This window comes from Pelobates fuscus, chromosome 5, assembly GCF_036172605.1.
Source record: "Pelobates fuscus isolate aPelFus1 chromosome 5, aPelFus1.pri, whole genome shotgun sequence".
Taxonomy (NCBI): domain Eukaryota; kingdom Metazoa; phylum Chordata; class Amphibia; order Anura; family Pelobatidae; genus Pelobates; species Pelobates fuscus.
Genome location: NC_086321.1, coordinates 155,446,375 through 155,462,434, shown reverse-complemented (window position 1 = coordinate 155,462,434; position 16,060 = coordinate 155,446,375). Strand labels below are relative to the sequence as shown.

Here is a 16,060-nt window from a genome sequence, read left to right as displayed (position 1 = left end):
GGTTCCGCAGTCCCCATTACTACTGTGGAACAATGGGAGGTACTGCACGAGGCAGATCCGGTCCAGGCCAATGTGGATAATCTACGGCACCATCGACAGACGGTATATCTGAATGGTACAGCAGTCCGGGGATTACGAGATTCGGGAGCCACCATCACTTTGGTACAGAGCCACCTGATTTCAGATCAGGCAAAACTGAACAAAACTGTTGCCGTCCGGGTAGCTGGGGGAGCAGTGTACCGGCTACCTACAGCAAGGGTACATTTACATTGGGGAGCGGGGGCAGGGGAAGTGGAGGTGGGGTTGATGCCACATTTACCGGCGGAGGTTTTATTGGGGAACGATCTGGGGAGGCTCACTTCTGCTTTTGAGCCCCAGTCACCCACCACAGGAGAGGTCAACCCTGTAGTCACCCGACAACAGGCCCGCACCCAGGACCACAACACACTGCCGGAGGTCCAGGTAAGCAACCCTACCCCCCCTCTAGAATGTGTCCCCTGGGCTCCACCTAATGAATTTGTAGCTGAAGTCGCAACAGACCCCACGCTTCAGGTGTATAGGGACAAGGTTGGCACGGGTTCCCCCGGGGCGGAGGGAGAGAAGTTTATCTGGGATAAACAACTTTTATACAGGGAAACAACCAAACAGATTACGGGGTTAGACCCGATAGCGAGGAGACAATTAGTGGTACCACAGCGGTACCGGGCTGAATTACTCCGGATAGCGCATGATATTCCGCTATCCGGACATCTAGGGGTTAGTCGCACCAGGTACAGACTAACCCAGAGTTTCTTCTGGCCAGGGATTAGCCAGGAAGTACGCAGATATTGCACGACTTGCGATACCTGCCAGAGAGTGGGAAAAAGGGGGGATCGCAGGAAGGCTAAACTTCACCCCTTACCCATAATAGAGGAACCTTTTAGCCGAATAGCGGTGGATCTGATAGGCCCCCTCAATAAAGTTAGCCCGTCAGGAAAACGGTATATTTTAACGGTCGTAGATTATGCCACCAGGTATCCAGAAGCAGTGGCTCTGACCAACATCCACGCTGAGACGGTCGCGGATGCCCTCATGCGGATATTCTCCCGGATGGGATTACCCAGGGAGATTATCTCGGATCAGGGTACCCAGTTTACCGCAGAATTCACCCAACACCTCTGGAGGATCTGTGGCATTAAGCCTATTATCAGCGCCCCTTACCACCCCCAGACGAACGGGCTCTGCGAACGATTCAATGGTACCTTGAAGCAGATGCTCCGAACCTTCGCAGAGACCCACAAGGACTGGGAACGATTCCTGCCGCACCTCCTATTTGCATACCGGGAGGTGCCGCAGGAATCCACAGGGTTCTCCCCGTTTGAATTATTGTTTGGAAGGAGGGTCCGAGGCCCATTGGATCTTATTAGAGAGCATTGGGAGGGAGACCGGAGCACAGATGGCACTCCCATCCTACCATATGTGTTGGCCTTTCGGGACCGCCTAGAAGCGTTGACCAAGACGGTACGGGAAAACCTTCAGGAGGCCCAGACCCGCCAGCGTACATGGTATGATCGGGGAGCCAGGGACCGTAGCTTTCAGGTCGGGCAGAAGGTACTAATTTTAAAACCTGTCCGACATGATAAGTTACAGGCCGCCTGGCAGGGCCCATATAAGGTGGTGGAGCAAAGATGCGATACCACCTATATTATCGGCCCCTGCACAGGGACTGGGGGGCGACGCATGCTCCATGTGAACATGCTGAAGCCCTACCACGAGCGTACTGAGGAGGTAACCGCCATCTGTGCCCCTAACACGGAAGAGTTTGACAGCTTACCCCTCCCCGATTTGCTGGGGGATGGGCAGCTGTCCGGAGATTTAGGGGAGGTTACGCTGGGAGATCGGCTGAGCCCACAGGAGCGGATCGAGGTACAGCAACTATTGGAAGAGAAACGCGACACGTTCTCCAATGTACCTGGATACACGCCTCTGGCAACTCACCGGGTCGAGACCCCAGGGCAACTACCCATGCGCCAGACGCCATACCGCATTCCAGAAGCGGTACGGGCAAACATGCGTAAGGAGATCGACGAAATGCTCCAACTGGGGGTGATTGAACCCTCAGACAGTCCTTGGGCATCTCCTGTAGTCCTCGTACCAAAGCGAGACGGTACGACCCGCTTCTGCGTGGACTATAGGAGATTGAACGAGAAGACTGTATCTGACGCCTATCCGATGCCCCGGATAGACGAGTTACTGGACAGAATGGCCAGGGGCCAATACCTCACCACTATTGACTTGTGTAAAGGGTATTGGCAAATCCCCCTGGCCCCAGACGCCATCCCGAAGTCGGCCTTTGTCACCCCATTTGGCTTGTACCAGTTTAAGGTCATGCCATTTGGGATGAAAAACGCCCCAGCCACCTTCCAAAGGATGGTGGATCGACTCCTAGATGGATTCCAGGACTATACATGTGCCTACCTGGACGATATTGCTATTTTTAGCAATACGTGGCAGGAACACTTAGCTCACATCGGAGCTGTACTAGATAGGATAAGGGAAGCAGGTCTGACCTTGAAGCCGGCCAAGTGTAGTATCGGCATGGCTGAGGTACAATACCTGGGACATAGAGTAGGGTGCGGTAAACAAAAACCCGAACCCGGGGGCGGAGCTTGGCTTCCTAGCAGAGCGGACGTGCTCCACGAGTGCTCCTGCACACCGACGACTAAAACGGGGGATATACCCCGATTCATCGCTCACTCACCGCTGGGAAGGTGCCTACTGAGTGGGGGAGACCCAGGGAAGCGTTTTGAGGTTAGACACGCACCCGTACCCCATTGGGTCCCCACAATCCCGGCCTGAGGCCTAACCGCGATCGAGCCAGGGAGAGGCGGCCGCTCTCCTGGTTGGTAACCTCGCAGGTGATACCCACACAGTGTTCACCTTCAACCCCCCCCCCCTCTGGACCGGCGGGGGTCATCCCGGTCCTCGCTGGGGACGATCACCCCCACATCACGACCAGCACGAGAGGCAACGACTGCAACGAGGTGAAGCAATCAGGCCCTGACCAAGATGGCGGCACAAGCACGGTCTAGCAGGATCCGCATACTCCACACGCCACCCCAGCACATAGGGGTGTTCTTTGACAGGATTTGTGCCAACCTGTGGATCACGCTACACACTCAGAGACCGGCCTACACGAGGGCGATACAAGAAGTGGCAGCATGGATTCGCCCGGCGACACGACGCCATTTGGGCGGGAATCCCCCTCCACGCAAACTCAAGCGGGAAAAAGCCCAATTAAGGCGTCAGCCCCAGCACCCAAGCCGACTGTTGCCGGCCGATTCCCTGAACCAGCAGTCCGGCACACCCCGGACCGTTTATCGGTCAACATTATTTTGCTCTCCGTTAAGTAAGCAGCAGGCCCACTCCTCACGGCAGACAGGGGCGAGAAGAAGGCACATGATTAGACTCACGGACTCCCGAGACAGCTACTCCCATCATCGCATTTTGGCTGTACTAAGATCCAAAAGCCCACAACATCCTGCCTCACCTCGGGTCCCCATCACAGAAGACCGGATTGAAGGCAATATGACAAGTCACTGCATGGACTACCTGCTCCAGCACACCAGTGGCGTAGGGTGAAGGTTTGCAATAGCCTCTCTCCCAGCCGCCACTCCGGTCAACAGAGCAGAACTAAATTAGTACTTCCTTGCTTATTATTTTACAATCAACGGTCCCCAAAACATAGATTAAACTGCATACATTAGCTTGCTTTGTCTGCTGTCCAGAGACGACAGGAACTGTCTGTATATAACTGCTGGGTCAGGCACACTACACCTGTACATTTTGCATATTTAAATTGCCCACATAATGTACACTTGCTTTAGCAGGAAATGTCAGTACAGTGTTTTAGTTCTGAGTCAGCGTGTCCTGTTTCTGTTAAAGATGTTAAGCCTTTGCATTGCTTTACTCAATTCTATTTACTTTATAGTTGTATAATACTCGACAGACCCCTCAGGAAGCCTAACATACTGCAACCTTTCACCAATTGCTGTACCAGACCATATGCGATTTTATTATACGTGCTCTTAACTTGTTATTAGCAGGCGCAGTACCAGCTTTACTAAGCTGATTTACTTATATTGTGTCATGGTATTACTAGACAGTGAGGTAATAGCAAGCGAACCATTTCTCCTAATCTTACATGCACAGTCAGTTAATGTGACCGACAGATAATCTATACTACTTGACTGAATGAGAATAAGCATGTTTAATTTTTTATGAAAGCCCTCACTGTATAGCCAAGTTGAGGACTACTTATGTTTTTTTCTGCTGTGGCCTTACACACTACTTATTTACTATGTGCCTAAGTTTTGCATAGCCTAAATGCTACTCTTCTATAGCCTATTAGCCTTGAATTTATGACATGTTATCGTTTTAACCTATGTGATGTTTTTGCTTATGGTTTTTCACACTAATATCCTTACTGCTTAGGCCTCACCTATTGTTCACTAACTACGTACACAAGCCTTGTACACCCTCTTACAGTCTAACAGAACAACACACATACTAAAGCAAGAGATAACCTGTCACACACATACTAAAGCGAGAGATAACCTGTCACACATATACTAAAGCGAGAGAGAACCTGTCACACATATACTAAAGCGAGAGATAACCTGTCACACACATACTAAAGCGAGAGATAACCTGTCACACACATACTAAAGCGAGAGATAACCTGTCACACACATACTAAAGCGAGAGATCACATGTCACACACATACTAAAGCGAGAGATCACCTGTCACACACATACTAAAGCGAGGGATCACCTGTCACACACATACTAAAGCGAGAGATCACCTGTCACACACATACTAAAACGAGAGATCACCTGTCACACACATACTAAAGCGAGAGATAACCTATTACTACACTGATAAGATGACTTATAGCATGTTTATTGCAACGATCTAACCTAACTATACTCACAAGCTATGTTTAAAGTCAATTGTTTAAGCCTGATAAAAACATAAAAATTGTGCTTATTACTCGTGTGCCCCACATGTTTTACGTGGGTTAAGCCAGAGGACTGCTTTTGGGGCACCTCTAGCCAGCTTGTATTACATATATGCACGTCAAAAATAAAGATTTACAAAAAAAAACCCGAACCCGCCAAAGTAGAGGCTGTAGCCCAGTGGCCCACCCCTAGGACTAAGACCCAGGTTTTAGCGTTTCTAGGGACAGCAGGGTATTACCGGAAGTTTGTTCCCAATTATAGCGCCCTGGCCAAACCCCTCACTGACCTGACCCGTAAGAACCTTCCCCGCCAAGTAAACTGGACCCCGGAGTGTGAGCAGGCATTCCAACAATTGAAAAATGCACTGATAAATGCCCCTGTCTTGGCAGCTCCCAATCCAACTAAACGTTTTCTTGTTCACACAGACGCTTCTATGTTTGGATTGGGGGCAGTACTGAGTCAAGTCGGGGCCGATGGCGGGGAACATCCAGTGGCTTACATCAGTCGCAAACTGTTACCTCGAGAAGTAAGCTACGCCGCCATCGAAAAGGAATGCCTGGCTGTGGTGTGGGCCCTAAAGAAGCTACAACCCTATTTATATGGACAGCCCTTTTCCTTGCTCACGGATCACAACCCGTTAGTCTGGCTGAACCGGGTGGCTGGAGACAACGCCAGGCTGCTGCGCTGGAGTTTGGCGCTACAGCCTTTTGACTTTAATATCCAGTACCGGCCGGGTAAGCAGAATGGAAATGCTGACGGGTTGTCAAGACAAACTGACTTAGAGAAATGATCCGTGAGCCCCCGGACATCCCCAAGCCGATCCGTGTTGGATCAGACTGTGTATGCCGGCTTGTGGGCAAGGGGGAGCAGTGTAGCGGATTGGTACCGGGCTGTCCCACGACATGTATGAGAATAAGTGTATTTGGTCATATGGCTGGTTTAATGTGTATGTACATGTATAGAAAGCATGGTATCCGGGTATAATGACAGTTAAATGTATGTAAAGAATTGTATTCCTCTAGTTGTTCGGTAGAATCATTCAAATAAAACAAGGGAATGAAACTACCGAACAACCAGACCACCCAGGAATGAGTGTGCCTCCAATTACCGTTTGCAACAATGTTGCAAACAGGTAATTGGCAATCAGTACAGTGTGGTCTTTGTCCTCTGGGTGGCCGCCATTCGGGAAACAAACACGTGGCGGCGGCCATCTTAAACTACCGAACAGCGGTGTTTTGCCGTCGAGTGTCTGGAACTAAAATCGGACACTTGACTAGGCAAACACCGCTGAGACCTCCATACTTCCAGAAATTCGTATGGAAACTACCGAATGACCCGCCGTTCGGTAGAAAGAGCCCCATAAACAAGGGAATTCATTCAAACCCTCTCCAGGCTCTATAACACAGGCAATTCGCCTGTTTTCATTCCCTTGTTTGTGACCGACCGCAGGGCCAAAATGCATGGAACTGTTTTCGGATACTTTACCCATGCGGTCGGTCAAATCTTTGGAACCCCATATCTCACGAACCATTCATCCGAATGGGCTAATTTTTAAGTATGTTGATCCCCCAGAATAGAGCTATCTGGGGATGTTGGATTTGTGGATGTACCCCAAGTATTTAGGGTACATCCAAAACTCGGGGAAAACTGTGTACACAATAAGGGGATTATGATGCTAGAGGAGGGGAGGAGATCTGTGGGAGGTTACTACTTAGAGATTGGATAATGTCTTAAGTGTTAGAACCTCCTCCCTTGCATGGGAGAGGGCTTTATAAGGAACTGTGGAATAAAGCTTGTCAGTCTACTCCTGAAACTGTGTGTCGTCCAGTTATTGGGATTGCGATGGGGATACTGCTGTATTACTTTACCTGCTGGAAACCTTGCCTATGGACTTAACATCACCTTGTTCCTGAGCCTCACTGGAATCTCTAGTGGAGAATAGCTGTGCAAGATCGGCTCTCCGCTACAGTTTCTGCCCTGCTCCATGCCACTAACCTCTCTCGCCTAGACAACTGCAGTTCGCTTCTCAGTCGGCTCAAGTGCTTCCAACTTGCCCCATTACAGTCTATAATGAATGTGGCGGTGAAGCTCACCTGCCTGTCCACCAGCACCTCCCCCGCCTCCTCCCTTCGATATATTTTTTTAAATTTCAGTACGGTTTACAACTCTACACAATAATGCTCTAACCTATCTATCCTCCCTAATACACAAAATATGTCCTGTCTAGGCCCCTACGCTCTGCCGAAGACAGTCTATCCTGCCCACACTCCCACCTCTAATACTCGACTTCAAGACAACTCTAAGGCTGCAACCAGGGTTCTTTTGTTATAAAAAATATATATATATATATATATATATATATATATATATATATATAATTGCACTTCTTCAGAAAAGCATATCAATTAAACTGATTTCACTCCCCATACCATGATTCCTCTCCTGCAACGGACATAAAAAAAAAAACACAAGCCCTCGGTGAATACCATTCTAGCAACCTTAGTTTTCTACTCTACCCTTACTTTTTGTTTCACTATACCCCACTACCGCTAGTGTGTAATCTCATCGAGACGGACACTCAACCCCACTGTACAGTGTGCTTCCCTCCTGCCGGTCACCAATAGTGCACTTCCCTCTCTGTAGCCTTATGGTAGCAACTTTCTTGTATGTACACATCTCTTCCCTTTCTAGTCCAATGCAGATATATTAATGATTTGAAAACCAACCTTACAATATATACCTGTTGAGGTACATTTCCTCTGTCTCTTATCTCTACCATGGTGGGCAAAAAAATACATACAGGGTTATTCACTAAAGTGAAAATTCAATGTGAATTTCTAATTGAAGGACAGAGTAGGCACGCTAAACAATATGTATCCAGATGGGTTATTTGACCAGTTCTTATTTAGAATTCTCACTTTAGGGGAAAAACCCGGATAGACAAACCTATCACAACAAAACAGTATGAGGTTACCACTATTACTTCCCACTAACACAAACTATTTGCCTGTGAGCCAAACGTGATAAAAACAAATCTTCAATGTGAATGTCAGATCAATTTAAAAGTTTAATAAGATGCCCTGACTCTTGTTTATTCAGTCGGTTGGAAAAAGTAACCATAAAGACCAGGGGTAGGCAACCTTCTAGCAGCACTGTGCCGAAATAGGATTGTGAAGTCCCGTAGCATGCCGGTCTTATTTTTTTAATATGAGGTGTGCATGTTACCGTATTGTGCTTGTGTTATTTATACTGTAGTTGCTTTGTATCGTATTTGTGCATATATGAGCTATTATATTGTATATGTTCATGAGTAGTTTGTGGTATTAAGTACCTATGAATGTGGGCTTTGTATGGTGGCTGCTTATGCAATTGTGTGTGTGGATGAAAGTCACATTGTGTGTATGTGTGGAGCTGTTTGGGGCATTGCATGTGGGGTTGTTGGTATGTCTGTGTGTTGGCTGTTCATATTTGAATGAGTGGCTCTGTGTATATCTAGCAGTGTGGGTGGCTTCCCTTGGGTCCAGTGGGGACCAGGCACATCAACAGCAGCTGCAACCTGCTCTACTCCAGTGTGGATTTCCATTCACAAGTGCTGGGAGGAAGTGATCTGGGATTACTTCCTCTACGTGCTGCAATGCATAGATTGAGGATTGTCCTTCACCACCTTTTCATATTAGCAGATATCTGAAGTTTCACTGGGACTCCTGCTAGGCCAGAGAGGCCTGTTTGGCTCTAGCAGCCTTGACTGCCATGCATGGCAGATGTGCCATAGGTTGGCTACCCCTGATATAGACCATTATGCATATCTACACAATATCCATTCCTGGGACACCAACATGTAAATGCCCCAAAGATAAATAGTGCAAATTATTAAATTTGTCTGTAACCAAGTGCCATCCCCCGACACATACCCTGCGCTGGGTGCATTAACCCAACGAACACAAACACCCCCGCCAGCCATACATGACCAAACACCCCCGGCAGCCATACATACATGACCAAACACCCCCGGCAGCATTACATACATACATGACCAAACACCCCCGCAGCCAGCCATACATGACCAAACACCCCCGGCAGCCATACATACATGACCAAACACCCCCGGCAGCCATACATACATACATGACCAAACACCCCCGGCAGCCATACATACATACATGACCAAACACCCCCGGCAGCCATACATACATGACCAAACACCCAGCCAGCCAATGGTGTGACACACAGAGAGAAGTCGGATACAGATCACATACAGGAGGACATTTTATAAGAAAATAGTTTAACATCCATGTGAATGAAGGAGGCTCGGTGTCTGGGGCCCTGCGGATTCCGATACCGGGGCCCGCACTAGGTCAGGAGCAGCTCTCAGCCCCGGGCTTGTCTTTGTTTGGCCCCATGAAGTCCACTCCGTCCACGGGGATATCTTTATCCTTTATGGCTTTCTGTGTGAAGAGAGGAATGATTAGGAGATACAGCGACCGATACCCGGCTCCTCCCGGTCCGCTCCCGGTACTCCCTACCTGCACGCACAGCCGGTACCGCTGGAAGAGCTCCGTGCACGGGTCCCCGCTGCCCTCACCCTTCAGGAACTTCTCTGCGAACCACCGATTGAAACACTGGTCGTACTCGTGCTTCATGTCCGTGCACTCCTCCCCCACGCTGTTCATATTGCTGGGAGACGGGATACCGCCGAGCGAACGCACTTCCTAACCCACGTGACCACCTCTACCGAGAACCAGCAGCCATTTGACAGACGGGAAGAAACACAGCGGCCATCTTCTAATGGGGCAGAGTTCCGGCCGCCATCTTGGAATAGGGCACATTACCGGGCGTAAGATAGTCCCACCCTCTTTAAAAATGGCGACTCAATTAACTCGTCAAGGTCACGTTATAAAGCTCGGCCACGGCTTGCTACCGACGTCACAAACAAGCGACAAGGGCAATAATGTTGCGGAGAGCTGTAGCTGTGTGCCGACACCGGGTTAACACTGTGTGTAGGACTCTATGTATTCAGAGTAAGGTGAGATAAACTGCATTTCACATCTGGTAATAGACCCGTGCCTTGACCGCATCCTAGACATTTCATAGGTATTACGGGGGGCGGGAAGGAACAAAACACTCAGATAATAACTGCTTCTCTTATTTGTAGGTACCACAGAAACCAACATGGAATCTGGAACCGGAGCCTGACAGACAGGTAATGGTAAATGTCTGTGAGAGATATGATATATACTGTATATATATATATATATATATATAGTCTTCCTACCGAATAAAGTTATAATCTGTATTATCCCATGATCCCTCTATTATGTCCAGGATGTTCACATTACTATAGAAGTGATTGATCATTTGGAAAGATTGGCACTGGTTGATTTCCGAAATAAGGAAGGTGTCCAGCGGCTGGAGAATGCAGTCCAATTCGCCAAGCAGCTGCATCATGTTAATACAGATGGCATAGAACCCTTGGCATCTGTTCTCGAAGACAGGTACTCTATTCATGAATAAAGGGTTTTATTTGCAACATTTAATTCTTCAAGCTTGTTTTACATGTCTGCTCCTGACTACAGGCAGCTGTACATCAGAAAAGACTGTGTTACCGGTGGAGATTGTGCAGAAAGTTTACTTGACAACGCCACCGATGTTGTAGAAGAATATTTTGTAGCACCTCCAGGTATGAACATCCATGTAAAATGGGATTTTAGTTCATTGCTAATTTTTCCGCTTATTGATGGATTGCTTACTCTACAAACCTTAGTGAATTAAAACCCTAATGGAACAGCTAAACTGTAAAATACATTCCCCCAATAAGATGATTGCATACATGGAATCATTGTGAGGGTCACAAGCAGACAGTTTCCCCCACAAATGTGGAATTAGGTATTGTAAGTGTAGGATGAACACTTACTGGCTACTTTTTACTTTACATTTCTTATCTACCATTTGCATCTGGAAATATTGTGCTGGAAAAAGTAATATGTTAAACTAACAAACATGTTTGGTTTTAACTAGCAGTCTTCTACTTTAAATAATTTGACCAGCCTTTCAAACAATTTACGTGAGTGATTCTTTTAATTCACAAAACGTACATACTGAAGGAACACTGTCAGCACCATAACTACTTCAATAAGACTGGCTCCACATTAATGGTAAATAGTTCATGCACAGTTTAGCAGTGATGCTTCATCCACTAGAACCTTAAATGATGTGGCATGAAGTTACAGTGAGACAGAGGACAAAAGAACACATTGCTGAGGACCAAGCATCATTGCTAGAGCAAGTAAATACTAAAGCTCTCATCAAATCACTGCCCAGAATACTTGGTATAGTATGAATAAAAATAGCATAGATTTACTCAAGAGCCCAGGTTTCAAGGGGACTCAATCTGTGCTTAATGACCTTTAACCATTAAATAGCGATTTAGGACCCAGCACCTGCAGACTCCAGGCACTATATATACACAGTCACCATGTTTTGAGTGACAATTTTGTAATATATTTAGAGGGAGGGACGACGACATTAAAATGGTTATCCTGCAGGATTCTTCTTTCCCTAATGTCAGTCTTATACACCTGAGTTGTATATACCACTGGGTAAACCCTTTTCATGTGCTACCCATCAATATGTATACCAAATATGTGACCCTGATAACATGGTGTATATGGTAACCCTAACCACTACAAACTGTTTCAGTACCCCTTTAATGTGGCGATTTCAGTTTCTTTTTATGGTACTATTCCCTTACCTGATCTTATTTATCCCTGCCTTTTCCACACATTTCTAACACAAGTACGTTTAGATGCAAGACCCAATCAGCAACAGTTTCTTTCTCGCTTACACTTGTTATGACTATTAGTGTTAAATCTCTTACTATCCCATCACAATATTCCAACATGTCCAAAAACCACATTTATACAAGATCTTCAAGCAAACAGTCCCCTGTCCTCTTCCAGGGTTATTCACATCAGTGTAAATTGTTGCAGACTTTATTGTATACAATTAGTCTACAGTAGCCTAGCGATTGAAATTCACTTTGAATTCCTGAAAATTAACACTTTCGAGAATAACCGCAAATACATCTCCAGTGTCCTACCCTTTCAGATTGTTAAAGTAAACGGTGATCCCAATGTTACTAGCAATTTGTTTGTCAGTCTTTTAATCTATCATTGGGGAGTAGGTTAGTACCATGTATGTTGTACATTTTTAAACATATGACATTTGCCATTTCTCCCCCCTCCCCTCTTCTTTAAAAGGTAATATTCCTCTGGAAACAAAGAATGACCGTGCCAGTTTGACAAAGTTTGACAAGACTTGATTAAAATCCAAGGACCAAAATTTCCATTTATTTGGACAGCTACAGATGGTTTGTTTATTTAACTGAAACACTTTCGTAATAAAAGGAAAATACATACAAACTTGATTTGAGAATTGGGTTAAAAGGGTATTTGAAATAATATTGTTCTAACAGATGGGGAGATGTAGTTATAGGACAAGCATTTATTCCCTTGTTTGTCCCAGTGCCATAACATTCCACTGGACTGTTGATCTCAGTATAACTATCCCTCACTGTGCAAAATTAAGCACAGGACACCACATTAGGCACATATCTTCTGCCTTAGAATATACATTTTCCTTACTCTAAACTAAAAACAAAATCTCAAAAACACATCTGATGCCAAGAATACACACTGCATAAAAGAAAAATCTAAGTGGGAAAATTATGGTATAAAAGACAGTTGATGAAATCCATCAGTTGTGGAATGTAAGAGCAGATGGCCTTAAGAATAAATTCGTAGAAAGTGTCCCTGTGGCAGCTCAGTACGGTCGGAAAGGAGAGGCGTAGCGGGGAGAACGGCGGCTTTGATAAGGAGAATCACGCCCTCTTGAACGGGATCTGGATCGCGAGTAGCTGGTGTTTCTTTCAGGGCAGACTCTTATGTAAGACGTTTCACCCTGCGTGACAATAGAGTATTAATCAAATAACAATACCCATTCTCTAGATAAAAGCTACTATATAAATACCAATAATAATAGATTTGCTCAGTAATATTACTTACCTCATGAGACCGGAATTTTGTGTCATCCAGTTTACGCAATGCATATTCCATGTCTTCTTTGCGTATGAATTCAACTATTCCCATTCCATCTTTGTGTACATCAGCATAACAGACATCCCCAGCTTCTCGCATGTGATCTTTCAGATCCTGCCAGCTGCCCGATGGAGGAAGACCTGATTTGATGAAAATAAGATGCAACGGTCAATTTTGGCAGAGGGTGTTGGGGGGGTTAGCTTATCTGTTTATATAGTACCTTATCAATAATACTCTACAGCCAGTTATGTCACTAGACTAACTTGTATCAATGTGCTTTAGACATATTGCTCTGCTAAACACAAAACACCTATGCAAATATAAAATAACCTGCCCATGTGTCAGCTAACAGACAAGATACAATTTTAAACATGTCATTAATCATATTCTACATGTGAGAGAGGGAGATCCATGCTATAAATAAAATAGATGGACATATCATTGGGAACAACCCTCTGGAAAAAGCAGCCAAAATGTATATTCAAACCACTACATTCTTTTAAAAATAATTAAAGGAGCACTAGAGAGTTAGGAATAACTTTAGTGAGCGTCTGAAAAGGCAGCGTTTACATGAAAACACCTGCAGGGACCGACTATACGCAAAAGAACATTAAGCTGTAGTTGTCCATGACCATAGTGCCCCTTTAAAATATAACATTTAACAGCAATTTATCTGGAACAAAATGGTAATTCACAAAGTGTCAGTACATTTGAGCTGGATAACAGGTGCATGTACTCAAATACCCAATAAACTGGATTCGAGACAGAATGATACAGAAACCATTACATAACATTGATTTATCACCGACGCATATGTCCATTTTACAGTATTTATAAGTAATGGAATAACCCCCCAAAGACACCACAAATTACCTGAGACAAGGACTCTATATTCAGACCTACGAGAAGGAGGCCCATTTCTTGCACGAGGCCCTCCATATCCTCCTCCTCCTCCACCACCGCCGCCACCACCACCACCAGAGCCCCGGAACGAACGTGGGAACTCCACCCTCAGTCGACTGGAGCCAAAATCATATCCATTCCGTCCAAATACAGCATCCTCTGCATCCCTTGAAGAGGAATAAGTTGTGGAAACAATGCAAAGTAAAAACCAACACATGTTAATTAAGAGTCATCCATGTCCAAAGATGATAAAAGAAAGCAACAGCCATTCACATCATATGAACCTCACCTCTGTTTACACACATTAACCCATTCAAAACACTGGCATTTCATGGATGGAGTTAAAAACGTAGCTAGTGTGCACAAACCTACCTGATTACCACCCACACCGTTTATTTAGACTGCACACCACAAAACAAGTGCACAGGGTGTGCCTACTCACAGCACATTCCCTTATTCACACTGTACGTGAGCAACCCATTCAGGATGTGCACACACACTCAAGAGTGCCCCTAAACACAGGCCAACAACTAACCTACACCCTGTTCTCGTACACCACCCAGGCTGCACATGTATTCCCTTTACTCACCATGCAAGTGCGTGTGTGCGTTGTACCCACACTCAACATCGCCTACAGCACAGAATAATACCGCACACATTCAAGTGCTCGTTAACGTACAAACTCACGTTCGCTTTACTCCCCCCAGACTCCCACTCAAGCTGTGTGCAATATCAGTGTACCCAATGACTTACAGAGAGAGAGAGATCCCCCGCATTCACTGCCCCCAGTGTACAGATCCAGCCTTGCACACAGCGTTCCACCATGGAAGGTAATGATTCTAATCTCCCCCCCCAGTCCCCCTCTAACACTGACCCTCGAGGCTCCAATAGGCTCCTGTATAAGGGTTCATTCTCCGGATTATTAGGATTCAAGGCCACCAGAAAGCGAAGACAGCTCTGTTCATATGAATATATAAAGCTAGTGACCTCCAAGCCTGCCTCCGCTCCTCCATTTCACGCTCCGGTATCCGGGCACACAATCCAGAGTTTCCATATTTATCCCAATCGCTCCCCCAGTCCTCCCAGTCACAATCCGCCTCTCTTCTCCTTTTCTCTCCCGCCTTCTCCATCCCCTTTGTCCAAATTCCCACCGGGCCCCCTCCCTCGTCTCCACACATCTCCCATTAGCTCCCAGAGTCTTTCCCTCACCGGGGGTCCAGGAAACTGATGAAGGCGAACGGTGCGGCGCTGCTCCCTCCGCGGTTTTTCAGTTCGATGCTCCGGATCCGGCCATAGCGGTGAAACAGATCCTCCAGCTCCTTCTCCCGCACGTCGGCGGGCAGGTTACCCACATAGATCCTCCCGTCTCCGGCCCCGGATCCGGACCCAGCCCGCGTGGCCTCCCGCTCCCAGCCAGACATCGTACTGCTTCCTGTTACCGGCCGCGCAGAGCACGGCGGGACACCACCGGAAGTGCCTTAAAAACGGAAAAGGCCGTCGGCGCGCGCTCGCCAGAGAATGGGAGGCGGGGAGAAGGCGCGCGCCTACTGAGGGAGGGAGATGAGGGGGCGGGGCTTCGGGAAGTACGTCACAGTTTGTACTCAGACCGTAAACAACAGCGAGACAAGAAACAAAGGGCTGAGAGCGTGCTGCCTACCTACACCCAGCTACCTACCCACTGTGACCTACCCAGGGCCTGCTCATCCTGTATACAGAGACAGCGTTAGGATAACTAATAAATTGTTCCTGCTGGTTTCATGGTTACAATAAATCTTCCTCTGTACACAGCTCTCATGTAATAAAGCATCCTGACTATGTACCCATATTATCATATAACAGTAATTTTAGTAATGCAAATATGCAGGTATCTAGGGAGTGTGGTGACCACATGGAAATTGATCGAGATGTGTGTACACTGCATGGCGGTACATGGTGATGGGCGTACGCTGCATGGCGGTACATGGTGATGGGCGTACGCTGCATGGCGATACATGGTGATGGGCGTACGCTGCATGGCGGTACATGGTGACGGATGTACACTGCATGGGTGTACACTGCATGGG

At 46.6% G+C, this 16,060-nt stretch overlaps 3 protein-coding genes across 3 annotated transcripts; 1 reads left to right on the top strand and 2 right to left on the bottom strand.

Annotated features, from left to right (window-relative positions):
* Window positions 1-9,254: 9,254 nt before the first annotated feature.
* TRIAP1 (TP53 regulated inhibitor of apoptosis 1) lies at window positions 9,255-9,801 on the bottom strand. Its single transcript, XM_063454580.1, has 2 exons — window positions 9,525-9,801; window positions 9,255-9,446 (listed from the first exon to the last, which is right to left on the bottom strand). The coding sequence occupies exons 1-2, from the start codon at window positions 9,669-9,671 to the stop codon at window positions 9,357-9,359; spliced, it is 237 nt and encodes a 78-aa protein (XP_063310650.1). The 5' UTR covers window positions 9,672-9,801; the 3' UTR covers window positions 9,255-9,356.
* A 17-nt stretch (window positions 9,802-9,818) lies between these two features.
* Window positions 9,819-12,344, top strand: GATC (glutamyl-tRNA amidotransferase subunit C). The gene is made up of 5 exons (XM_063454579.1): window positions 9,819-10,024; window positions 10,154-10,207; window positions 10,324-10,493; window positions 10,575-10,678; window positions 12,258-12,344. Exons 1-5 carry the CDS (start codon window positions 9,950-9,952, stop codon window positions 12,317-12,319), a joined length of 465 nt encoding a protein of 154 aa, XP_063310649.1. The 5' UTR covers window positions 9,819-9,949; the 3' UTR covers window positions 12,320-12,344.
* Window positions 12,320-15,509, bottom strand: SRSF9 (serine and arginine rich splicing factor 9). Its single transcript, XM_063454578.1, has 4 exons — window positions 15,207-15,509; window positions 13,968-14,164; window positions 13,062-13,234; window positions 12,320-12,957 (listed from the first exon to the last, which is right to left on the bottom strand). The coding sequence occupies exons 1-4, from the start codon at window positions 15,416-15,418 to the stop codon at window positions 12,820-12,822; spliced, it is 720 nt and encodes a 239-aa protein (XP_063310648.1). The 5' UTR covers window positions 15,419-15,509; the 3' UTR covers window positions 12,320-12,819.
* Window positions 15,510-16,060: the final 551 nt, after the last annotated feature.